This window comes from Mirounga leonina, unplaced genomic scaffold (assembly GCF_011800145.1).
Source record: "Mirounga leonina isolate KUSES-001 unplaced genomic scaffold, KU_Mleo_1.0 Mir_127, whole genome shotgun sequence".
Taxonomy (NCBI): Eukaryota; Metazoa; Chordata; class Mammalia; order Carnivora; family Phocidae; genus Mirounga; species Mirounga leonina.
This window is the reverse complement of record NW_023270316.1, coordinates 58,905,894-58,931,710: the sequence shown is the minus strand read 5'-3', so window position 1 is coordinate 58,931,710 and position 25,817 is coordinate 58,905,894. Positions and strand designations below refer to the sequence as shown.

The following is a 25,817-nucleotide window of genomic DNA, read 5'->3' as shown; positions in this document are numbered from 1 at the left end:
GTGAACACATGTTTGAGAGGTGCTTTGTTCTCAAGGGTCAAGAAGAGTGAATCTTAGGCAAACTGTCATTTCAAATGTGTATATTACAGGACTTTCAGCAAGCAGATGATCTATTGTTCAGGAGCACTTGTCTCATTATGTTTAAACGAGCAACTTCCCATTCCAAGTCCGGTTAGATCAGTTTAAGGGGAACAAACCACTTCACTGGAGAAGAAAAACTCACAGGAGCTCAGATGGGTACTTCTACAGACTTAAGGTTTCCAACTTCCCCTGGGCTCTGTCTTAGCACCTCTATAGGTTCCTCTGGTCAGTCCTCTTTTCTCACAGGGAGAAAAAGGTGACCTCAAAAGAGAATGGCCCCAAATGCAAATCAAACCCATAGTGAGATACTACTTCACACCCACTAGGTTGGCAATGATAAAAAAGACAATAATAAGTGTTGGTGAGGATATGGGGAGGTTGGAACCCTCATAAATTGCTGGTGGAAGTGAAAAATGTAGAGGGAGGGGTAGAGAAAGAGAAGAGAAAGAAATAGCTTCCAACTTCTGGTGCCCCAACCTTGAAACTCACTTCTATCCATATCTATCCTTTCCTCCTCTTGTGTTTTCACAGAAGACTCTCCCCCTTTCTACAGCTTATCTTGTACCTCTGCTTCAGATTCCACTTCTGTTACTTTCTCAGAAACCTTATTTAGTTGTTATGTCCTGTCCTTATCTTTCTCTCTACGGGCTCCTTCCCATTAACATTTAAATATTTTTCAGTCTCTGGGGGCACCTGGCTGGCTCAGTCGGAAGAGCATGTGACTCTTGGTCTCGGGGTTGTGAGTTCGAGTCCCACATTGGGTGTAGAAATTACTTGAAAATAAAATCATTAAAAATATATTTTTTAAGTCTCTCACATGTTTAAAACAAAGAGATCACCCAAAATATGTCCTTCAACCTATTTCTCTTTTCCTTCACAAACTTCGTGTCGTGAACATGTGTTGTTTATATTGTTTCCTCCTCTTCACCTTTCACATGCTCCTCAACCTGGTGCAATTTGGCCTTGTCCACCCACAACTTCAACAAAATTCTTCTTGTGGAAGTCACCAGTGATTGTTGTTAAATCCAGTGGATCTTTCTTTGTCCTTACCTAGTTTGGTCTCAGCAGCATTAGACCCTGACACTACCTTCTTTGTGTGATATTCATGTCCCTAGGCTTCTATGACACCGTTTTCTCCTGGTTTTCTTCCTACTCTGCCTGTTCCTTCACAGACCAGACTCTTCTGCAGGGTATTCCTTGTCTCTCTGCTATTGGACTTTCTTAGAGTTCTTTCCAAGATCCTGTTCTCTCCTTGCTCCATATGCTTTTCCCTCGGTGATCTCGTGCCAAATTTCCAAATATCCAATCCAGATCTTTCTTGATCTTCAGATTTATAAATCTACCTATTGGACATATCCACTTTGATATCCCATAGGTAGCTAAACGTAAAATGTCCAGGGTAGAATTCCTCATCCTCCCCCAAAATTGGCTGTGTTCTCTGTCCTAGTGAGTGGCACTCCGTTCACTCAGTTACTTCAGCTGAATAGCTGGATATAACCCTTGGCTCCCTCTTTCCCTTATTCAGCTCCTTTCCTCCCAGTCAGTTACAGAATCCACTCGAGTCTGTCTCCTGTCCAGGTTTCTCCATTTCCATTTCCTTGGTACAGGCTCTTTTCTTTCCTGCCTTACCGCAGCCACCTTAGGCTCCCTCTGAGTTCTTTTTCTTCATCCCCATCTGCTCTCTACGTTCAGCCAAAGTCATCTTTAACAGACCTACATCTGATCACACCACTTCCCTGCTTAAGGTCTTTCAGTGATTAAATGTTTCTCTTAGGATAAAGGCTAAGGGTTCTGCTGCAGCCAGGCTAAATTTCTTTCAGTTCTTGCACCTGGTGTGTGCATAGTCACTGTTCCCTGCCTGTCTTCTCAGGGAGTTGACCCTCCCCGATTCTGGTCTTCCCATGGCATTCACACCTCCCCATCAGAGCCGTGGCCACTCTGGGGAACATCTGTTTAAGTGCCTAGGCCCCTCTGACACCATGTAAGTTCCGCTAGGGGCAGGGGAGGGGGTTGCAGTGTTGGCTTTGTGTCCTTTTTACCTAGAGGACATCCAGTAAACGTTTATCAAGTGAATACAGTATGGTTATGCCTGTCTACTGCTGGAATTTTAATTTGGCTTTAGGCCATCGCAGGGTATGGTTGATACTTCATTTATTTATTCATTTATATTTTTTAAAGATTTTATTTATTTGAGAGAGAGAGCATGAGTGGGGTGAGGGGCCGAGGGAGAGGGAGAAGCAGGCTCCCCACTTAGCGGGGAGCCCGATGTGGAGCTCCATCCCAGGGCCCTGGGATCATGACCTGAGCCGAAGGCAGACGCTTAATCTACTGAGCCACCCAGCCACCCTGGTTGATACTTTTAATACTTTTAGAGACTAGTAGATGAAATCACATTAGCGCTTTTCACATAGGAAAGGTTCATGATACCATAAATGGATTTGAGCTTGGAGCCCTCTATTCCAGCCTTGAACACATTAGAAAAATAAAATCAGGTATTACTGTGCTCTATCCATTTCTTTAGCCTTATGACCCATCTATTTTTATGTGATCTGTTTTACAAAGCTTTGTCTGTTTGGTGCAATGAACAAAACTATAGAAATTATTGCAAGTCATGAAAGTTTCTTTTCTGGTTTCCTTTTAAAAATAGAAGTATCTCATAAAAGCAATACTTCTATGAGATTACAGTCAGCTTCACAACCCTGGATATCTTTTTTTTTTCCCTGCTAATACTGTTGCCACTTGGGTTGTTTGCTTTTCTAACCAGAGCACATGGCTTCAGTTGAATTATTTCTTCACTTACAATGAGCTGTCAGATTCCCTGTCTTAGAATTGCCTAAAGCTTCTGTGCAATGAAATGAGAGTGGCCCTTTGGATGATGGGGATAAAGAATTGCTTCCAGAGGCCATAATTGCAAATTGTGTTTCAAGTAAAGTAACTTACTGGCAGTTGGGAAGTGACAGATGTCCTCTCAAGTGAGTAACAAATTTGAACAAAACTGATGAGGCAGAGGGTAGTCACTATGTTAGGAAATTCTACAAATGTCTGTTTTTAAATGAAAGTAGGAGGATTACCTTGTCACCTGTTCATCTGCATCTTTATGAAGGATGGCATAAACTCTTGGAGAATGCCACGGGTTCGGAGCCCCTTTGTCTTTGTGGAATTTGTCAAGTATTCAGGACATTCCCCTTCATTCTTCTAGTAAGGTAAGCTTGCAGAAAAGAGAAGTGGGTGACAAATTCTAGCAGCTGGGGCAGTAAAATATCAGTATCTCAGTAAATCTCTGAAACTTTGCTTCTTTGCAGTACTTATACCATGGAACCAGTGCAGTAGTTTTAAAGTGTATTTTTATTTAGGGGTCCCTGGGTAGCTCAGGGTCCTGGGATCCAGCCCAGGGTCCTGGGATCCTGCCCAGCAGGGAGACGGCGCCTCCTTCTCCCACTGCCTCCCCCCCCCCCCCCCCCCCCCCCCGGCTTGTGTGTGCTTGCGCATGCTCGCGCGCGCTCTCAAATGAAATCTTTTTTAAAAAATAAAGTATATTTTGATTTATAAAGTGTTTTTTTTTTTTAAGATTTTATTTATTTATTTGACAGAAAGAGACACAGCGAGAGAGGGAACACAAGCAGGGGGAGTGGGAGAGGGAGAAGCAGGCTCCCCGCAGAGCAGGGAGCCCGATGCGGGGCTCGATCCCAGGACCCTGGGATCATGACCTGAGCCGAAGGCAGTCGCTCAACCGACTGAGCCACCCAGGCGCCCAAGTTGTGTTTTATTTAAAGATTTATTTATTTATTTGAGAGAATGAGAGACAGAGCATGAGAGGGAGGAGGGTCAGAGGGAGAAGCAGACTCCCTGCCGAGCAGGGAGCCCGATGCGGGACTCGATCCCGGGACTCCAGGATCATGACCTGAGCCGAAGGCAGTCGCTTAACCAACTGAGCCACCCAGGCGCCCCCGATTTATAAAGTTTTGAGGCCGAGTCTATCTTAGAGGCCTGTCTGGACCTTGGAAATACGTTTGGTATCTAAGAGGTGTAGCATCTCTTCAGTCTCAAACAGCTCATCAGAGTAAGTATGGAAGAAATCGATGAGCCTAACATTTGGCTCTTCTGTAACTTGAGCGGTTTCTTGAATTTATTTTGCTGTAGCACAGATGTAGGACATGACAGGCTGTGAAGTTGCACCCCCAAAGTTTACCTAAAACCCTAGAACTCGTCTATTTGAGAGTTGTACTAGAATTGAAATACAGTCCCCCAAAATAGAGAAAGATGGCTACACACTTAAATCTTTTGTGCTCAAACAGGAACTTCCATTGGTGAAAAAGGAAGAAAGCTATGAAAAACACTCATTCCTGCAGGAAACTGGGTGATCCTCCCTGAGGAAATGCTTTCATTTCATCATCTGCTAGAATACTAAGAATTTGATTTCTGGGATTTCATGTAGCAGTTTTCTAGAATACATCATTTTCACATAGTTTTAACTTATTGTGCAAGTAATTTTTTTCCGTTTATACATTGATACATATCACATGGACCATGTATTTGTATGTGGTATCCTATTGTTTGCATAGTTATTCTACTTACACTTGTGTTCTAGGTTTCTAGTTCCTAAGATCTTTCTATTAGACCATAATCTCCTCAGAGCCAGGGACCATGAATGTATTGCTCCTTATGATTTCCCCCCAGCATTCTTGGTATGTGGGGTCATTGTCAGAAGAAGAATTAATATATGCTATTATTTTGTTCACATTATCATACATAGTGCTTTTTTGGTAAGGCATCTTAGACTTTATCAATAGTCATTAGCTATGAATAAATTCCTATTGTAAGGCAGCTTAGCAACTTAAGCTGATAACAAATAATTACCCATCCAGTTATGAAAATGGAAAAACCTCTATTAGAAATTTCCAATGTACTTACATGTAAGTGCTTTAATTTAAATAAATTTCTTTGCAATTAAAAGAAATCTTTTTTCATATTTGACACAGCTGTTTTCAAATAGCCTATACCAGGCTACATCTTGTATGCTAAAGCGTGGACAGGTCGCTTTTAAACAGATTGATTCAGCATTCAGAGTCCTTATGTTTACTGTAAGAATATCCGCCTCCATGATAAGAAACGATACTAACTCACATCCTGCCCTAAGATTGACAGTGTAAGAAGAGCCAGAATCTTGGTGCTAACCAGTTCCGCGGGGCTCTTCATACTATTCTGACCTCTTTTCCTCAGCAAGCTTTTAGGCCAGCAGAAGACAGATTCTGAGGTGTACTTTCCCACTGGTTGCGTCCGTCTCCTTTTTTGCCAAATACATGCTGGTTAGAACGAAGGTTGGGATCTGTGCGGAAGACCCATTTGTAAGTCATAATTCTAATTTCTCCTGTTATTGAGAGCATTATTTTATCAAAAACAGAGTTTTCCTGGACTGATTTCTCCATTTCCTGTTGTTTTTTAAAAATTTTGTAAGTGTATTCAAATATATTTTTTGCTAGATCAGTAAAGCAAACCTTCCTTTAACAGTTACTTGGTTCCTAGGGGAAGGGAAAATAAGTGTGCTCTTAGAGGGATCAAAAGATTGGTTGCTACATTACTCCTTTAGTCTTCTAGTTCTAAATGTAGATTTCTAAAATTGGAAGGTCTGTGTTTGTCCTCTTGACTAAATTTGCTTTCAGAGTGTAAAATAAAATAACCTTTTCTTCTCCATGCCATGAGCTTTCTGAGGGACAGTGCTTGTCACTAGGAAAAGCCATCCAGGGAATGGGATTTTGATCTGTAGGACCAGTGGACACAGAAAAAGTCTGTGGGAATATGGGATATATTTTCAAGTGCCAGAGAAAATATGGAGATCCAAGTGAGTTGGCATATTAGCCTCTGAAGGTGTTAAAACTCTTTTCCATCCTCTGCTTTCATTTCTCATTTCTGTTCTCCTTGCTTTCTTTCCATATGGCAAAAAAACAAGAACTCATTGATTCACCTATTAATGCCCAGTGAGTGACAGCTGAGGCTGAACATACCATAAGGCTTTTTATGAGAAAGTACTTCCTAAATAATAGGCAGAAAAAATGTTGCAAAAAGAAAAAAGATTATCTTACTGAAGTACTTCAGAGGTGATTATTTAATATAACGGACATACTAATTACAACTCATTTTTATGATTATCAATCAAGCCCTAGAAAGACTGGTCATCATAACAAATAGTTGGTTTAGTTTGAATTGCTGTATATGCTGGAAAGTTCTAAGAAGGCTATATGTCTTTTAGAAATGTTCCATTCAGGATTTCTTTAATCTGAACTTTCCTTCCTAAGACAGAATTAATGAATTATGATTGTACTTTTTCAAAAATATTTTTTAGGACTGAAACACTTTTATATTTAATTTAAAAATATAATCTTTTAGTTTATTAATGCAGGTTTGATGTAAACCCATGGGATCATAATTTTTTTTTTTTTAAAGATTGGTTTATTTGAGAGAGAGAGAGTGCAGACACGTGTGTGAGGGACGGGCAGAGGGAGAGGAAGAGAATCTCAAGTGGACTCCCCACTGAGCACAGAGCCACCCTGACCTGAGCCAAAACCAAGAGTTGGTCGCTTAACCCACTGAGCCACCCAGGCGCCTCCATAATTTGATTTTTAAAAATTGTGATAAAATAGGGCACCTGGGTGGCTCAGTGGGTTAAGCGACTGCCTTCGGCTCAGGTCATGATCCTGGAGTCCTGGGATCGAGTCCCGCAACGGGCTACCTGCTCAGCAGGGAGTCTGCTTCTCCCTCTCCCGCTCCCCCCTCTTGTGCTCTTTCTCTCTCTCACTCTGTCTCTCAAATAAATAAATAAAATCTTTTAAAAAAATGTGATAAAATATACATAACATAAAAATTATTTTAACCATTTGTGAGTATACAGTTTACTGACTTTAAGAACATTCACGTTATTAGGCAGTTGTTAGAACTACCTGTCTCCGTAGAACTTTCTCATCATCCCAAACTGACACTCTGTACCCATTAAACAACTCCCCATTCTCATCTCCCCCCAGACCCTGGCAACTGTCATTCTCTTTTTTGCCTCTATAAGGTACTAGGCTCGGTACCTCATGTAAGTGGAGTCATGCAATTGTGTTCTTTTGTGTCTGGCTTGTTTCACTTAGCCTGATGTTCTCAGGGTTCAACCCCATTATATCATGTATCAGTCATTTCTTTTTTAAGGTCGAATAATATTCCATTGTATGTAGATACCACATTTGTTTATCCATGCATCTGTTGGTAGATATTTGGGTTTTCTACCTTTTGGCTATTGTGAATAATGTTGCTCTGATCATTGGTGTATGACTATCCAAGTCCCTGCTTTCAATTCTTTTGTGTATATACTAGAAGTAGAATTGCTAGATCTTATGGTAATTCTGTCTTTAATTTTTTGAGGAGCTGACATAATGTTTTCTACATTGGCTGTAACATTTTACATTCCCACTTCCTACATTTAATTTTATATTAATAACTCATTTTACAGATTTGCTTGAAACACTGCCATCCTAGGTTGTAAATTTAAGGCAAGAATACCTCTTTAAGATGATGGACTCTGAAAAACAAACTGAGGGTTCTAGAGGGGAGGGGGTGGGAGGATGGGTTAGCCTGGTGATGGGTATTAAAGAGGGCACATTCTGCATGGAGCACTGGGTGTTTTGCACAAACAATGAATCATGGAACACTTCATCTAGAACTAATGATGTAATGTATGGGGATTAACATAAGAATAAAAAATTTAAAAAAGAATACCTCTTTAAACTTTAGCAATTAGGGGGTATATATAATTCAAATAACTAAGCTTTTATTTTCATTTAAAATATTTGTTTATCTTTCGGTCGCAAAGTGTTTGTTACAGAAATGTGGAATATATTTGAACAGTACAAAGAAAGTACCACTTCTGAATCTTTCCAGAGAAATACATTTGGTGTATATGTATCCTTTTATCTGTATGTATTGTATTTTAAAACATTGTAATCACGTAGCACATACTGTTTTCTAACATAGCTAAGCCTTACAGGTGCACTTGGTTTTTTGCAGGGTGTTTTGTTTTGTTTGTGGGAATAAGCTCATAGTTTAGCTTTTTGTTAGCATCTCCCTTGGGATACTTCATTTGAGGGATGCGTACTACTATGGAAGGAAAAGCATTGGGTTGCCTTCCTTAAAATCACTGCTGAATACTTACAAAGTGTGTGCCTATCCAGGATGGCCTAGGTTGAGCAGGCCATTTGAAGATTCTTCCTTATTAGTAGTGCCTCCTGATAGAATATTATTATTTGAAGCATGATGATTTAAATGAAATGTTGAACTATGTTTATATACCTTTAAGTGTAATCCATACAATTAGAACAAATTTGTTAATACTTCTACTTCATGTTTAGGCAAATTTAGTAGATGAGTAGATGTCATAAGACATCTACTGTCCTAATACTGTTCTTCTTGTGATAGGTCCTTATATTTCTGACTCATTGTTAGCCACAGTGGTTCTTAAGTCTGGTATAGATTTCATAACAGATTAAAGCTAGTGATTCCACCTACTTTAGCCTTTTAGATTAGTAGTATATGCACTTTATAATTATGTGGTAGAGGGTCAAACATATGAAGTTGATAGAATGATACTTAGTATGATTTTCTCAACATTAGCTAGCAAAGGTGTTGCTGCCCCCAGGAAACTGGAGAAATTAAACATCTCACCACAGTAATCTAATTGTAATGATGATGGTGGTAATTTTGAGTTAATTAGAAAATGGTGGTGGTATTTGCATTTACATTATACTGCCTTAGGAAAAGATACGCCACATGCCCACGTTCAGGACTTCTATTCCTTACAGCACATAGCACATCCTGAGTTTTAATACCTCCACAAAACCTCTTGGGGAACCTCGTCTGAATTCTGAGGATACCTGTTCATGTCATCAGCTACTCATCTTGAACATAGTCTAATTGTGCTTTAGCAGTCTGTAGCCCAAGGAGGCACCTTGTGCTCGTACACTCTTGTGAGCTCCTTGAGGACAAAGGTGCGTTTGGTCTCCAGGACCTGCCGCCTGGTGGTTTTCGGAGGAAGGAAGGAATGAGTGACATTCACAAGGTTTAACCAGGCAAATCTAGATAGAGGCATATTAGGAAACACATTTTAAGGGGGGAAGTTCTTTTTGTATTTGAAGCATTTTAAAAACAGATGCTGGTGGACATTATTAGACAAAGTCAGAAGGAAATAATGTTGGAGAAGTTTAATCACTGAAGGGACAGGGCTGATGTTCTCTGATGTGAGAAGAATCAGAGGGCTGGGGGTTGAGTCCTGACTATGCCACTCATTGCTCTGTGACCTTGGGAAGTCACTTTGCCTCTGAGCCCCACTCCTCATCTGCTAAGAATGAATTATGACCTTTCTTCCTTACAAGAGTATCGTGAAAATTAGATGAAATAACCTATGTGAAGCTGCTTAACATAGTGTCTGCAACAGTTTTTTTGTTTTTTTCTTTTTTTTAAGATTTTATTTGGAGGGGGAGCACAGAGGGAGAGGGAGAAGCACACTCCCTGCTGAGCGGGTAGCCTGATGCAGGGCTTGATCCCAGGAGCCTGAGATCATGACCTGAGCTGAAGGCCACCACTTAACTGACTGAGCCACCCAGGCCCTCCAGCAACAGTTCTTGATCACTGTTCGTGTCTTCCTTCCTGGTCTTTATTTACTTAACAGAATCATGTTGCTAGGAGTAATTACTTAGCTTGGGCAGCATTACTGCCGTTGTTCTCACGTGTTCCAAAATCCCCTGCAGCTTGTTCATTACATCTTGAACATAACATTATAGAATCTTACAGGACAGATTTTTGAGACCCAGGCTCAGGAAGGTAGGTGGCATGTCACACTGATTAATTAAAAGCCAACCTGGGAATAAAACATGTGCTCAGGACGCTGTCTTTTCCACCATGCCAAGGCTGTTGATAACGCTTTCTGCTTTTATGATGGTTGTGGACCTGTGAGGTACATGACCTGGTTTTTTTTTTTTTTTTTTAAAGATTTTATTTATTTATTCATGAGAGACAGAGAGAGACAGAGGCAGAGGGAGAAGCAGGCTCCCCGTGGAGCAGGGAGCCCGATGTGGGACTCGATCCCAGGACCCCGGGATCATGACCTGAGCCGAAGGCAGATGCTTAACCGACTGAGCCACCCAGGCGTCCCCATGACCTGGTTTTATATTAACTTTTAATTTGACAAGCCTTTGGAGAAATATCTTGTAAAATAAAGCTTCAAGTAATTTAGGAATGGGTTCATATAATAAGTTCATAAAATAAGCCACCATTATGAAATATGTAAGATGTTCATACAATAAGCCACCATTATAAAATATGTAATATGTTCATATAATAAACCATCATTATGAAATATATATAATTTCATATAATAAGCCATCGTTATGAAAGTCTGATTTTTCAGTAGCTTACCAAAACCCTTGGGGGCAGAGTGGCCTGTGACTGATTGACTTCAGAATAATTGTACTGTTGTCAGGAAATTGTATGATGGTAGTATCCCTTTGTGTTGTCATTTTAAATGTGGTTATCATATTTTTTTGGCTAATTTAAATCCCCCCTTTTCCCTGTTTATTTAAAATTCTATATTATATACAATATTGCATGTTGAGAACTAACTTTGATGTGGTTCATATTCTAGGAAAATAAAGTGCTAGATTTTTTTTGGAATTGATCTATCTGCTTGTAGACATTTACACTGTTTCTTGTGACTCCTTCCTTGTCTGTTTTGTAAGAGACACAAGGCAGGCCATTTGGGTGGGGCAGGGTGGGAGGCATCTTTTTTGTTACCTCGAAGAGCTTTTAAGATAATCATCTTACCCGGGCACCTGGGTGGCTCAGTCGGTTAAGAGTCTGCCTTCGGCTCGGGTCGTGATCCCAGGGTCCTGGGATTGAGCCCCAGATCGGGCTCCCTGCTCAGCAAGGAGCCTGCCTCTCCCTCTCCCTCTGCCTGCCACTCCCCCTTACTTGTGCTCTCTCTCTGTCAAATAAATAAATAAAATCTTAAAATAAAATAAAATAAAAACTTTTTAAAAATGACCCATAGGGGCGCCTGGGTGGCTCAGTTGGTTAAGCGACTGCCTTCGGCTCAGGTCATGATCCTGGAGTCCCTGGATCGAGTCCCACATCGGGCTCCCTGCTCAGCGGGGAGTCTGCTTCTCCCTCTGACCTTCCTCCCTCTCATGCTCTCTATCTCATTCTCTCTCAAATAAATAAATAAAATCTTAAAAAAAAAAAAAAAAAGATAATCATCTTACCATGCAAAGAACACAAAAATCAAGAACAAAGAAAAGAACAATAGCCCAGGAGGAAAACCAGGGACTTTATGTAAACGGATGACGCATGAGGCCAAGAAATGAAGGGTGCACGTGCAGATTCCAGATTCTGGATTGTGTGGCTTCAGGGCCAGACTCAGCCACTTAATGGTTTGAGCAAATTCTTAAAATCCCTTTGCCTCCATTTCCTTGTCCGTAAAGTGAGGATTTACACGAATTGATAGATGTAAAATATTAAGAACACACTTGGCACGTAGTGTTCGAGAAATACCAGTTGTTATTGTTGCTGTTATTGTGATCATTTTTTAAATGGTGCCCAGCCGCACTCATCATAGGAGGAATTCAAGTTGAAACAAAACCAAGACACCATGATAATACACTGTGTGGTAAGGATGTGGGTAACCAGGTGCTGCCAAACATTGGTGGTTATTTTACGTACGCATGCTACTCCGGTAGAGGACAATTTGAGATAACTGTTAAAAAGGTGAAATAGCAATTTGGGGTGCCTGGGTGGTGCTTTAAGACTCTTTCTCCCTCTGCCCCTACCCCTGCTGTGTGCTTGCTCACTCTCAAATAAATAAATAAATCAATCTTTAAAAAATAGCAATTAGGGCGACTGGGTGGTTGGTTGGTTGGTTAAGTGACTGCCTTCGGCTCAGGTCATGATCCTGGAGTCCCTGGATCGAGTCCCGCATCGGGCTCCCTGCTCAGCAGGGAATCTGCTTCTCCCTCTGACCCTCCCCCCTCTCATGTGCTCGCTCGCTCTCTCATTCTCTCTCTCAAATAAATAAAATCTTACAAAAAAATAAAAAAATAGCAATTAGACTTTGACCCAGCAGTTCCATTTTTAGGAACTTATCTTATAAATGTATGTATAAAAAAAGACAAGTATATGCAATAATATATGTAGACAATAATTGCAGTCTTGTTTATGCTAGGAAAAGACTAGCAGTGACTTGAACAGTCTCTCAGTGGAAGGAGATAAGTTGTTAACTTGATGTAATGGAATGTGCTAATATAGAATGATTTCCAAGATGTACTGTTAAGTAAGGGAAAAAAGGCTTCCACACACACATACACATAATGTTTTTGTAAGCATACGCTATCTCTGGAAGGAATTAGAAACAGCTGTTCACAGTGGTTGCCTTTGAGGAGAGGGTTGGGGAGGGATGGTAGGGAAACTTTCCTTTACCCCTTTATACCAGTTGAAACAAAATTTTTCAACATGTTTATGTATTAGTTTTTTACCCTTCCCCAAATCCTTTACCTGTTCCCACCGGCACGCACACATACACACTTCTCAGAACATTCAGATGCTGTGCCAGGAGTCTGGCTGTGGAGTGATGGGGAATGGCCTGTCCTTGATCGTGTTTAATGCTAATTGAATATGTGATGTGATTCTTGGGTCATAGTAGTCATCTGCTCCTTGTCATCCAAGTTGGTGCTGTTGGGAAAAGTCTCCCTGGATGGTGAAAACTGAGGCTTGGCTAAGTATACCTAAGCCCCAAGGCTCTCTCTAGGTGTTATCAGAGGTGCTGGAGGCCAGAAGGCCTTGGTCTTGAGCCTGGCTCTCCTGGCTATTTTTAGAGGTCTGAGAAGAGAGTGAGCAGGAAGGAACTTCAGGAGTTCTGTACCTCATTAGGAAACCCTGGTTGTATTTATAAACTGGTTCTATTTCAGTTTCTAGAGGTGAGAGCCAGAATGGAAACTCAACTTGGCATGGTAGGGTTTTGTGCTTGTGCAGCTCCCTGGAATTTCTAGAAATACTTTTTTAACCCTAGAAGACTTGGAGGCATGACAAGGATAGATCTTTGTGTAAAACTCCTTAAACAGGTCAAATTTAGAGTTTTATGGAAATTTATACCTATGTCTTCTTTTTATAGGATACTATTTAAGCTAATTGCTACTTGCATGAAGGCTATAGGCATGACCTTGAACACAAGATTAGGGTGAATTGTCTTTCCTTGTTCATATGATAACTTTTCAGTGTGAAATAAAATTTGATCTGTGTATATGTAGAATACATGGTCATAGAAATTAGGACCAGAATATAATACTTTATTTTGTGGTTTCATTCTGTATATCTTTCGGCTAGTCCTTCTTAATATTTTTGCCACTTTAGACTTACGTGAGGGATGTCCCATTCCCATCATTAAACAGTGGCTTGGTATGGCAGTGATTTTCTACAAGGGATGGGGATCTTTGAGTGCATCCTGGGGGTTGGAGGAGGACAGTGGGGAAGTAGAGGTAATGATTCTGATTTTTTATAACATTCATGTGCATGCACACACCCTCCCGCCCTCCCTCTCCTAAGCAAGAATTCAGTGTCTTATGCAAACTAGTACTGTAACCTTTAACTTTATTATCTCAGTAACCTAAAGAAAAAGTTCTGATGCGACACCCTGGTTTCATCCAGTTAGCAGCCTTAACATTATCTGCTGTCTGGTTGCAAATAAGCAAGTATGTAACAGATAAGCACTGACTTGTGAGTAGGTAAGACAAACAACTGGTTCTAGCAAGCTGTTCCTCTCATTGCAGAAAAAGGCCCAGGTTTGACCACAGGGGAAGGATTGGACAGGTTGCTGGGGAAAGTGAGTGGTCCATTTAACCAAAGGTAGGTACTTTCTTTTGGAATTAGGTTTTGTTTCCTTTTATTCACAGTGTCTTTTTTTTTTTTTTGAAGTTAGTTTAGTGGTTATTTCATTTTTTTCTTGGGATCTTTTTTGTTGCAGCAGAGATGTTGGCCTATTTATAGGAATTACTTGAAGCCAGAGTCATGGTGGATGTAGGAAAGTGGCCAATCTTCACTCTGCTCTCACCTCAAGAAATTGCATCTATTCGGAAAGCATGTGTCTTTGGCACCTCAGCCAATGAAGCCCTGTACGTTACTGACAATGATGAGGTAAGAATCTCTCAAAACCCAGAGTGTGATTTTAGGGGGCGAGCTTTAGAGTGTGAAGTTTGAAGACCAAGAAAATGTTGTGGCCAGCCGATCTTTCCAGAATGCAGATTTACTCATATCAGTCTCTGTTTTGAAATATTTCCGTGGAAGATCCATAGATCCCCTTGGCCCTTACTTTCCTTCCAGTCTTTTCCCCTACCACTATCCCAGATGGACCCAGCAAGGCCTACCTCCTTATCTGCTGAAAGGGTTGGGGATAAAAAGAGCCTGAAATTCAAGAAGACCATGTCTTTGATATAATTTCTCTCTCCTTTCAGTTTCTTGATTGAATACCCCTCAACCCGCTGCTACTCTTTGAATTTCATAGTATAGCCAAATATTCTAAAACTTAATGTCATCAGAGGTTGAATTTTTCTTAATCCGATCAGTCTCTTCCTACCTACTGAGCTGTCACACTGAACTTGAGTGTGTCTTATTTTCAGAGTGGAGAAGGGAGCCTTTGTGTAACTTTAGGCCAAGTGACTCAGACAAAACTATTTGTTTTCTAGGTCTTTGTATTTGGACTGAACTATAGTAACTGTCTAGGAACTGGAGATAACCAGAGTACACTTGTACCCAAAAAGCTAGAAGCCTTATGTGGAAAGAAGATTAAAAGCCTTAGTTATGGGAGTGGACCACATGTCCTTCTCAGCACCGAAGGTAAAGAGGGAACAAAGTCAGCTTTTCAGTTTGTGGGAAATTGAGCCTGAATTCTGAGCTAAGGTGTGGTGGGGCCATATGAAATAATTTCGAGTGGTTTATTTCTTAATTTCTGAGAACTATACCAAACTGATAAAGTTAAGCACTTCAGGCTAACTCTGGAACAGCCATAATATTGCTTGCAAATTAAGCAAACGTTAGAATACTAATGTAAAGTTGTTAAAGATTAGATGTAGCAAATGAAGTAGTCCTGCCTAATTTTTCAGTGGATTTATGGGAGCAAGGCAGCCTTTGTGTTTTACTTGGCACATTTTCGTAAACACACATGATTCTGGTTTTCCTTTCATTGTGTAGTTTCTGAATCTCTAATTTAAGAAATCTTAGTTTAGGGTGCCTGGGTGGCTCAGTTGGTTAAGCAACTGCCTTCGGCTCAGGTCATGATCCTGGAGTCCCTGGATCGAGTCCCGCATCGGGCTCCCTGCTCGGCAGGGAGTCTGCTTCTCCCTCTGACCCTCCCCCCTCTCGTGCTCTCTCTCATTCTCTCTCTCTCAAATAAATAAATAAAATCTTAAAAAAAAAAAAAAAAAAAGAAATCTTAGTTTATTCCCTGGCATTCATGTGTGTGCCATCTGGAAAGACTGTGAGATAGATTCTTCTCCTTTTAATCTCTGCCTCCCTAAGATCACTGAAAAAGGACACTATAACATTCTTCTTTGGTAATTTATCTCTACTGTGGGCAACCAGGACTCTCTGAAAATAGGTTCTATATAACCTAAATTCTTCCCTTTATATTTTAAGCATGTTAACTCTTGCTCTGTCTCTAGCAGAGACCCTCTGCTTTCTGTGGGGAAGCTTTCTGTTTGCTTCTCTTTCTCTCTCCAGACTGAGGAATCACAGCTTCCTTGGATATTGCCAGAGGTCTTAGTATTGAGCTTTTTAATTGCCTTTAACTCATATCTGAATTTACTCCAAGTTGTCTGCATCTTTCTCAAGCTGTGAGATCCAGATCTGAGCATGATTGTCTGGTGAGAATATAACTGGTATTGAGCATAATGAGGTGATGATCTCACTTCCATGTTTTGTAACCATGCTCTCTGGCATCACACTGGCTCTTTCAGGCAGTTACTGTTTTGCTGACTGGTTCTGCTTGTCATCTCTTGTGACCTAATTTAATTTTTTCCTAACAAATGTCAGTTTTAACTGGTCATTGATTTCTGACTGTAAAACACTGGGGCAGTTTTTTAGAGCAAACACACTAAAATGTATGCATTTATTGTATTTATTTATTTTTTAAACAAAGATTATTTGAGAGAGCGAGCGTGTGCACACACGCATGTGTGAGTGGGGGGAGGGGCAAAGGGAGAGGGAAAGACAGAATCTCAAGCAGACTCTCCGCTCAGTGTGGAGCCCAATACAGGGCTTGATCTCATGACCCTGAGATCATGACCTGAGCCGAAATAAAGAGTTGGGTTCTTAACTGACTGAGCCACCCAGGCACCCCTAAAACATACACATTTCAATTCTTGGTTTTCTTCAAAGTGGTGACCTTAGGAAATTACAACTTTTGGAATTATTTCCAGAGTCTAGATCATGTAGTCTTAACCATCTTGAGTGTTACAATTAAGATATAAAATAAACATAAAACATAAAAATATAAATAAAATAACTGATTTTCTTGTGGGAATATTTTTTAATTCAATTTTGATTGTTACATTTTATACAATATAAATTAAACATGCCCTACATTATGTATCAGATGTATGTATAGCACATATGTTTGTGCATGTTATATATGTATTACAAACAAATAGTTTTAAAACAAATTAAACCATTTAAAACACTTGAAACCATCAAGTAGTATATGGCTTTTATCAAAAAAACAGGAGGACCTCTGCCTCACCGCTTCTCAGTCTTAGAAACTGCCCTTCAGAAGGAACCACTTTTAACCCCTTCAAATGTTTCTTCTCATGTTAATCTTATATTTTTAAGTTAACACACTTATACTCTTTCTGAATTTTCAATTTTAGATCTTATTCTTCCAGTTTTTATCATGGCAGATAGAAGTTAGCTTTCTTTCCTCTTTTTTTCCTCCTCCAGTCATTTCAATATAGCAATACCACCATTCTGATTAAATCGATATTCAGTGTTTACATTACTAGGACTCTGTGTGATTTATAGCTGAACCATCACCTTTCTGTACAACTGTTTGTTTCCCTGGGGTTCATTCACTTATTTTTCTATAGGGCTGTCATTATGTCCAGACTCTCCCATAGTACAGTATTGTGTCTCAGCACTTCTGAGATTATCTAGTTGTCTCTGGAGCCCTCGTCCCCATGTTCCAGCCGGGACTGGTCACTGTAGCCCTGCCTCACAGCTCTCAGCCTGGAATTTCATTCACCGTCATCCATGGAAGTCCCCTTACCTTTGTCCTTCCTAGATCCCCTATTTCTTGTGCCCCCGTGTTGTCTTCCTTGGATTATACCCTTATTTGGGTGAAACACATTCTCTGGTAGCTTCCCAAAGAAAGTGGTATGAGAGAAATCTTTGAGACGTTCTCTTAAAATGTCTTCATTTTACACATGCAGTTGCTCAGTGAAAATCCTATTTCAGAATTTTAAAGTCATTGCACCTCTCAAGTCAGGCTTGTTGTTGAGATTCTGATGCCATTCTGACTTTTGCTATTTTTGCATAGGACTGTTTTTTCCTCTTTGGAAGGTTTAAGGATCTTTTCTTTGTTCCCAGTTTTCTGAAAAAATCATGGTTATGTACTCTAGTGGATAATTTTTAATTAAGTAATTAAGAAAATTTATGAGAGAGAGCGTGCGCACACGAGTGAGAGAGTGAGAGAGAGCATGAGCAGGGGGAGGGTGGGAGAAGCAGACTCCATGCTGAGCAGGGAGCCCGACTGGGGCTCGATCCCAGGACCCCAGAACTATGACCTGAACCGAAGACAGATGCCTAACTGAGCCACCCAGGTGCCCCAGTTTTTATTTTATTGATCATTCTGTTGACTCCAGTTTGGAAATTCCTTCATGTCTAGATTATTTTCTTGTCATATTTCATGGATAATGTCCCTTCTTTGTTCTTTTTTGGAACTTTTCTTAGAAGGAAGTTAGAGGATTCTGAACTGATCCTCTTTTTTATATTTTGTTTCCTATCTACTTTTTGGGAAATTTCTTCAACTTTATCTTACAACTCTGATTTCAGATTTTCACATTTCTGCTGTTATGTTTTCCCGTTCTCTTTCTTGTTCTCTCAATGTGCCTTTCTCAAGCCTCCTGTCCTTGTGTCATGGATTCACTAACTTCTCTTTGAGGCTGTCGTAGGTTACTTTCAAGTTGTCTTCTGTTCTCTGTAGTGTTTCTTTTTCTTCCCCTCCCAGATTTCTTCTTTCTTTTTAATTTGTTTTGGTCTCTGACTTTTCTTGTCAGAGGCTTTCTTGAAAAGTTTGGTGATCCTTGGCCATCTGTCCTCAGGTGAGACCCAGGCGCTGATACACGTGTTGGGAACACTGGATTCATGGGTGGGGCTTGTCAAGTGCTGAGCTTGACTTTAGGGAGATAATAACTGTTGCATTAGGGATTCTCCCAGTGTTAGTATGTGAGCTTCTGTAGGGTAGAACCTTCCAGATTCTTGACCTGGATCGTTTTTTTTTGCCAGCTTTCCATGAGTAGGGGAAGGACAGGGGTCTCACTATTCAGTACGTGGACTTCTACTTCTCCTTTCCTCACTATGGTGCCTCACAGCTGTTGTCAGGGCCTCTCTGGAGTATTTTTCTAGCTCATTTTCTTTGTCATGTTATGTAGGAGAAGGGAGGGAAGGAGGTTCGGGCAAAGGGAGAAGTTGGGCTGCAGGGAGTTACGTAAAGAAATTCACAGCAAGTAAATGCTCTAGGTCTCTTGTCTTATACCAGCGTTGGGGAGGGGTAGTTGCCTGACCCCACAGCAAGAGGATGAGGATTTGGGGTCTAAGTGCTTCTGTTTTTAGTTACACCTCCCCTTACATCTCCTGTTATGTCTAGTCCCTCCAATCCCTGGGCCTTCCTGAGATTCCAGGGTTGTAATTGGCTTCTCCTTTTGCAGTTGTAGGTGTCACCTTCTCTGGTCGGCTGTGTTACTCACCCATCCGTCTGCCTTCCATCTTCCAAAATTTTGTTGTCATCTCTCCTGTTGTATTTTCTTCTTTATTGTTCTTTTTTGTCCTTGAGTGTTTATGCCTTTTTTTAAAAAAAATTGTTCCCTTCACTATATTTCAGCAGGTTTTCGGGAAGGAATAAAGATAAAAACATGTTCAATTCTCCATGCTTTACTCACTTGTGTGCTATTTCTAAAAGGTATTTTATGAATGTTTTGATCAATGCTACATTATTAAATTGAAAATCTAGGATGTGAACGCGATCTGGCTGCCACATCTGTCACCCTATTGATCGTCAGGGTTGATAACAGCTGATCTGGCTGGGTAGGTGGGTGCCCCCTTCCTCCCTCACTGCTCCATGTGCATCCCTCCTGAAGCTGTTTGCTCAGTTGGAGAGGACAGGACGACCTTCCCATGGAGGAGGTCAGGGGTAAGCAAGTAGCTGTGCTCCCCTGCTAGAACCTCCAAACAAGCTCTTGAAGTCCATTTGTAGGAGAACGTAGGGTAGTCAAGTTTCCAAGACTCCAGACATATCCAAATAAGGTGCTACATGTGGCAGTCTGGCTTTCCTCAAAAAAAAAAAAAAAAGAAAGAAAATGTAGTCCCATCTGGTGACAGTTCTGAAGATCAATATTCATTTAGTATTATCACTTAATAGACCTAGGGCTTGTGGATTTCTTTTTTTGTCTTCTGAAGCAACATTAAATTAGGTTACTTATAAAATGAGTTGTTTCAGACCACTTCTCCAACTTGGCGTCCAGTCTCTGAAAGCTGAGTTTCCTTGAAGGTCAGAACTTCATGGATGCTTCTTTGCCTCCTTCTGTGCTCTCTCTTTCCCAGGCCCTTCCCACTTCCCGCTCTCCCTTCTATCCTGGTTGGTTTCACTCTCTCATCCTTTGGTACTTTTGCTCATCTCTTGACCCTCACATGATTCTGATTGACCCTCACTCTGATCCTTGGTCAGAGACTGTGCAGCAAGAGCAGGGCTGGGGGAGTCAGTGCTGGTGCCCCATTGGATGGGGTCGCTTTGAAAGCTTCCTGGGGAGTTGGGACTAAGAGCCATCTCAGGAAGCTCAGGAAGCTCAGTTTTCCTATGTTTCATCAAATAAAAAGGGAAGAAATAGGTATATATACTATCTTAAGATAGTAAAATAATGTGATTATAGTAAGATTGAATAATAATGTAATAATGGCAAAACAATCACAAGAAGGTGATTACCAAGGGCAACTCTGGAGAGGACTGATGGCGGAGAACAGGCAGCTGGAAAGAGCCCAGCATCTGGAGAATAAGGTCCTTCATCCTGAGGGCATCTGGGTGACACAGCACAGCAGTCATTCATTCTCTCCCAGGCACTGCTCAGATCCGTGTCTTCTGATATGTTTTGGGAACACAGAGTGCCCTTGGCAGCCGTAACTTAAAGTTCAGTGGGATTCTTTTTTTTTTTTAATTTTTTTATTGTTATGTTAATCACCATACATTACATCATTAGTTTTAGATGTTGTTCAGTGGGATTCTTGCTGTGTCCGTTAGTGCAAGTGTTCCACTTAGGGAACCAGGACTTCTAAACCTACAGAACCTATAATTTCAGGGACAGGAAGCACAGATTCTGCAAGTCGGTCACTGGGAGTCATGGTCAGTAGGGTCCCTCATATAAGCCACTCTGGTTCCTGGACCCCCGTATCCTACCTCTTAGGGACACAGCACCATCTGGTGGTCACTGATTCCGAATCTGTACCTCGGAGCTTAGCATCCCGTCCTCCCCTGGTCTCAGCTCCAGGCCGATACCTCAGCTGTACCTTCAGCCGGCTTGTCATCGCTGTGTCCAGTGGCATCTTCTGCATGTTGCATACATGAGACAGGGCCAGGAGCCCCGTGGTCATGTGAGCACTGCCACGCCTCTTTTGCTATAAAGTGGCTGCCTTGGTCTGATGAGATGTTTTGTGGGATCAGATACTCTGTGGATTAAATGCTCTGTAAGCCCTCATATAGCTGTGCTAGCTGAGGCCCTGTGGGCAGGAAACCCATACCCTGATTATATGTTGATTTCTGTTAGTATGAATGGCTGCTCCTTCCAGGATGGAAAGGGTCCATTGGGGTCAGCTTGGTAATAGTCAGCTATTACCAAATAGCTAGTTGGTCTCTTTAAAGGGTGATGCTGTAGCGGGGACTCTGCATTAGTCTTTATTAGTCTTTGTTACTAACATGGCAGGCTTCTGGCAATGGTAGCAGCTAGGTAGTAGCCTTGGTGGGTGGGAGTCCCCGCTTCTGAATTTGCATTTTTCTTCTTAAGAGTGAGGGCATCTTTTCATATGGTTAAGAGTCATTTACATTTCTTTCATTGTGAACCATCAGTTCATATTTCTAGAGGGTTCTCGGTCTTTTTCTTTGTATTTTTAGGAGCTCTTTTTATATTAGAGATATTATCTCTTAGTAATATAAATTGTAAGTATTTTTTTCCTAATATTTAATTTTTTCCTTTTTTTTAGGTGTCACACTTTTTCAGTCTGTAGCCTCATCCTTTTTAGGATGAAATTTTCCATTTATGGTTTCTGTCATAATCTCTGTAATAGGGACAACCTCTTGTGAGAAGCACAAGATTAGATAATCAGAAACCTACTTAATTATGAGTACCTTTCCTCTGGTTACTTGGGGACCATTGCAGCGAGTCAGCAGCCTGCTAGTAACACTGGGATTTCTCGTGTTGCTGTTGGATATCATTGTGTCCAGGTCTAGATTGTCCTTAATAGGGCAGGATGTTTTATTACTGGGGAAAGACATGAGAAGAGTGTATAACTTGGAGGTCTCTGCTCTTGACACACAGGCGTGCCGTAGGAGGAAATGCACGAAACAGTGGTACTTCTAGAGAGGAAAACAGAAGTTACCTCTATCAGAGTCCCAAAAAGATAAAGTCATTAGAGAAAAATTGAGCCAGATTTTATGCCAGTAATAGTCTGCTTGAGGGACGCTCTTGCAGTTTTGTACGTAGCATATACCAAAAGTCTCTTTCCTCTTGCAAGTAGTATACTTCTTTCCTCTGTACTTTGTGAGGACTCTCACACACACACATAGACACACACACCTCAGCGGTTCCCTGAGACTTGGTATTTGGTAAAATGATAGTAAAGACTAGTGCTGAGCTTTCTTACGTCTTTTGCCTTTTGCTTGGTACCTGACACAGAAACTACTGAGATGAATCAGTGTGTTCGGACTGTCTAATTTAGTATATACAAACTGAGTTCTGACCATAAAGCTGGTCTTCTTTCTATGTTAGTGTCAAGTCCTTTCTTGAATGATTTTACATTTTTCTATCTCATTACCTCATCTGTCCCTCTTTCCCTTACCCTTCATCAGTAACCACTTTATTGGGAAGAAGAGGCAGTGTGAAAGAAATTAAGGTTGGAGAATAAGTTGTGCAAAGTCCGGGGAAGAAAGTACAGGGGTTACCATTCCTTCTCGGAATTGATTCTTTGTCTGTGGCCTTCTTGTATAGATGGAGTTGTTTATGCCTGGGGCCACAATGGATATAGCCAGCTTGGGAATGGGACGACCAACCAAGGCATTGCTCCCATCCAAGTCTGTACCAATCTCTTGATCAAGCAAGTGGTTGAAGTAGCTTGTGGCTCACATCATTCAATGGCTCTGGCAGCTGATGGAGAGGTAAGTACCCTGCTTTTATTCTTTATTTTTAAACTGTGGTAAAACACACATAATACAAAATTGCTGTCCTAGTCATTTTGGAAGCCAAACCTCAGGATGTGTGAGAACCACTTTCTGCAACCATTTTATCACATGCCTGGACTGTTGCCATGGTCTCTTTAACCACTTAAAATGGGTTAGGATGGCAAATTTTATATGTATAAAATAGGCATATATATTTTTATATCCATGGGATCTATTGAATGTCAGTTCAGTGACATTAAGTATATTCACATTGTTATGCAACCATCATCACCATTCATCTGCAGAACTCTCTTTATCTTGCAGAGCTGAAACTGTACCTACCAAACAGTAACTCTATCTCCCTCCCAGCCCCAGGTGACCACCGTTCTGTCTCCATGAGTTTGACTACTCTCACATGCTCCTATATGCTCATATGAGTGGAATCATGCAGTGTACATCCTGTTATGACTGCCTTATTTCACTGAGCATAATGTTGTCAAGGTTCGTCCATGTTGGAGCATGTGTCAGAATTTCTGTCCTTTTTAAGGCTGAATAATCTCTGTGTATGTATATGCCATATTTTGTTCATTTATCTGTTGATGGATATTTGGATTGTTAGCACCTTTTGGCTATTGTGCAAGTGCCTTTTAAAAAAATAAAATAATGACCATATTTATATCTGGGATAGTGTAAACATTGTAGCCCTGTGTGCACAACTAAAAGCATGTGGGAACACACTCTTTTTCTAACATAACCTATGTGATCAGGACCACTCTTTTGATGACAGTAGACTTTAGCCTAAAGGCAGTTGAGTCTCCTGCTCTTTGCTAAGACTATAAATCAGATGTGTTTGACCGTGTTCTGTACTTTAGTTTTTTTTTTAACTACCCCATCCATTAAGGTCTGTTTTGTTTTTCAGTAAATGTAATGATGTCATAGAAAATAACTTTACCAACATACCAGTAGCTACTGTACCACTTGTTCACCCCCAAGTGCCATGCTTATCTTAAAGTTTCCTCATCTTACTGATTTTATCTTCCAATCTGTTATCTCATTTTGTTTCTCTTCATCTCTGTAACCTTAGGTCAGACCTTGCTATCTGCCTGGGCTATTGCCCTGGTCTTTTTTATTCCATAGCTTTTTTTTTTTTTTTAAAGATTTTATTTATTTATTCAACAGAGAGAGACACAGCGAGAGAGGGAACACAAGCAGGGGGAGTGGGAGAGGGAGAAGCAGGCTCCCCGCCGAGCAGGGAGCCCGATGCGGGGCTATTCCATAGCTTTTTAATTGGTCTACCTGTTAAGTGTTACCTCTCTGCCCCCTGTGATTTTTTTTTTTTTTAGATTTATTTATTTATTTTAGAGCATGAGTAAGAGGGCAGAGGGAGGAAAGAGAATCTCAAGCACACTCAACACCAAGCAAGGAGCCCAATGTGGGGCTCAATCTCATGACTCTGAGATCACGATCCAAGCTGAAGCCAAGGTTCAGACGCCCATCCGACTGCACCACCCAGGCGCGCCCCTACTCCCTGTGATTTCTAAAACACAGATCATTCTGTTCTGTTTAAAATCCCTCATTGGTGTTAACAGTGATTTTATTATGTGGGGCAGGTTATGGGTGAAGAAACCAGAGAAGCTGAGGGAGATCAAGGTTTCATGGCTGGGATGTGCTGGGGCTAGGCCTACCACCCAGGTCTTATGCCCTGAATCCATGGTTTGCTAGTCTCTTTTTGATTATTGGAACCCCAGTCCTCATTTTTAAATAAAAGGCAGCTGCATTGCAAGGGAGCTTGGGATACTTGAGAAGAAGTGCCAGAAGAATGATTGTTAAAATTGGAATTCCCTAATTTGTAGCCTGGATTCCTGGTTTACTTTAACTGTAAGCATATGCTGCTTTGGATAATTGTGCTAAATATTTGCTTTATTATACTAGATATTTCCTGTGAACCCACTCTCAGGAAGTGTTGCAGGTTATTTCTTTTGTACCTGTGAAATGAACCTCCGGTGCATATTCTTGTAAAGCACCAGCCATGGGTTTTGCTATTGTTGCCTTGGGCGGCATCAGACATGTGAGCTGAGATAGGAAGTGCTGACAGAGGAGAGAATTATGGAGGCCAGACCTCAGGGTGTGGGAGGACCACCGCCTGTGGGCAAGTGAAAGGGGTGGGGGTCCTTAGAATTCTCCCGGTGTTGAAGGACGTTCTTTCCCTGGCTGCCAGCGTCCACCCTCCCCTAATTCTTCTCTCTGGTCACACACTTGTTTGATAGGCTTAGTTGGTAATTAACTTGAAGTGATTTTTTTGTTTTGTTTTTCATCTTTGTTACCAGATTTTAACTAGCTTAGAGATTTATTTGTGTCTCTTTAGAGATCTGGTTTTCACGTTATGGCAAATCATAGGCCAAAAGTGCACAGGATGCATTTGAGGAGGGGAGCTCCTTGGAGCTGACAGCCAGCAAATGAGAACACAAAGAAAACAGTACCAAGAATAGCCTAACAACCTGGTATCGTTTCTGTAGGGACTGGTACTTGTGAGGCTTACTGTGTTACGACCTGTAACTGTGATCGATGATTATAATCGTGATGGTCGTGAGTCATCAGGAAAGGTTATGTAATATTCGGTATTGGCGATTAGTGAGACAGGAGGAGCATTGTATGGCTTTGAAAGCTTTCCATGAAGGGGAAAAAAAAAAAAAATCTGTGCCCAAAGAGTTAAGCAGATTTTTCCTATCCCTGCTACTTCTGTGGTATATGCCTTATTTCCTATTGATGCCAGATTCAAAAACCACATTCGGCCGTCATACTGACGGAGGCAGTGTAGTGCAGTGGTTAAGAGCACAGCTACACTCCTTGGGTTCACAGTCCACGTTTACTGCTTACTGGTGTGGAACCTCAAGTAAGCCACCTACGTCTCTGTTTCCATTTCTGTATATAAAATGTGGGTGATAATAAGATCTACCCCAGGGTCACCGTACAGGATTACTATGAAAATTAAAGAAGTTAGTGCCTGGAAAGCTCTGATGATACATTAGAGCCATGT

General features: G+C 41.0%; 1 protein-coding gene across 3 annotated transcripts in view; it reads left to right on the top strand.

Annotated features, from left to right (window-relative positions):
- Positions 1-25,817, top strand: part of RCBTB1 (RCC1 and BTB domain containing protein 1) — a 49,915-nt gene that overhangs the window by 3,439 nt on the left and 20,659 nt on the right. The window contains exons 2-5 of one of the 3 annotated variants that reach the window (XM_035003432.1): positions 13,923-13,998; positions 14,120-14,286; positions 14,835-14,985; positions 22,611-22,777. In XM_035003432.1, the coding sequence (XP_034859323.1) occupies positions 14,161-14,286; positions 14,835-14,985; positions 22,611-22,777 (444 nt within the window). In that variant the 5' untranslated portion in view covers positions 13,923-13,998; positions 14,120-14,160. Of the gene's footprint in view, positions 1-13,922; positions 13,999-14,116; positions 14,287-14,834; positions 14,986-22,610; positions 22,778-25,817 lie in introns of those variants that run through there. The other 2 variants (XM_035003431.1, XM_035003433.1) reach the window with 2 other exon arrangements.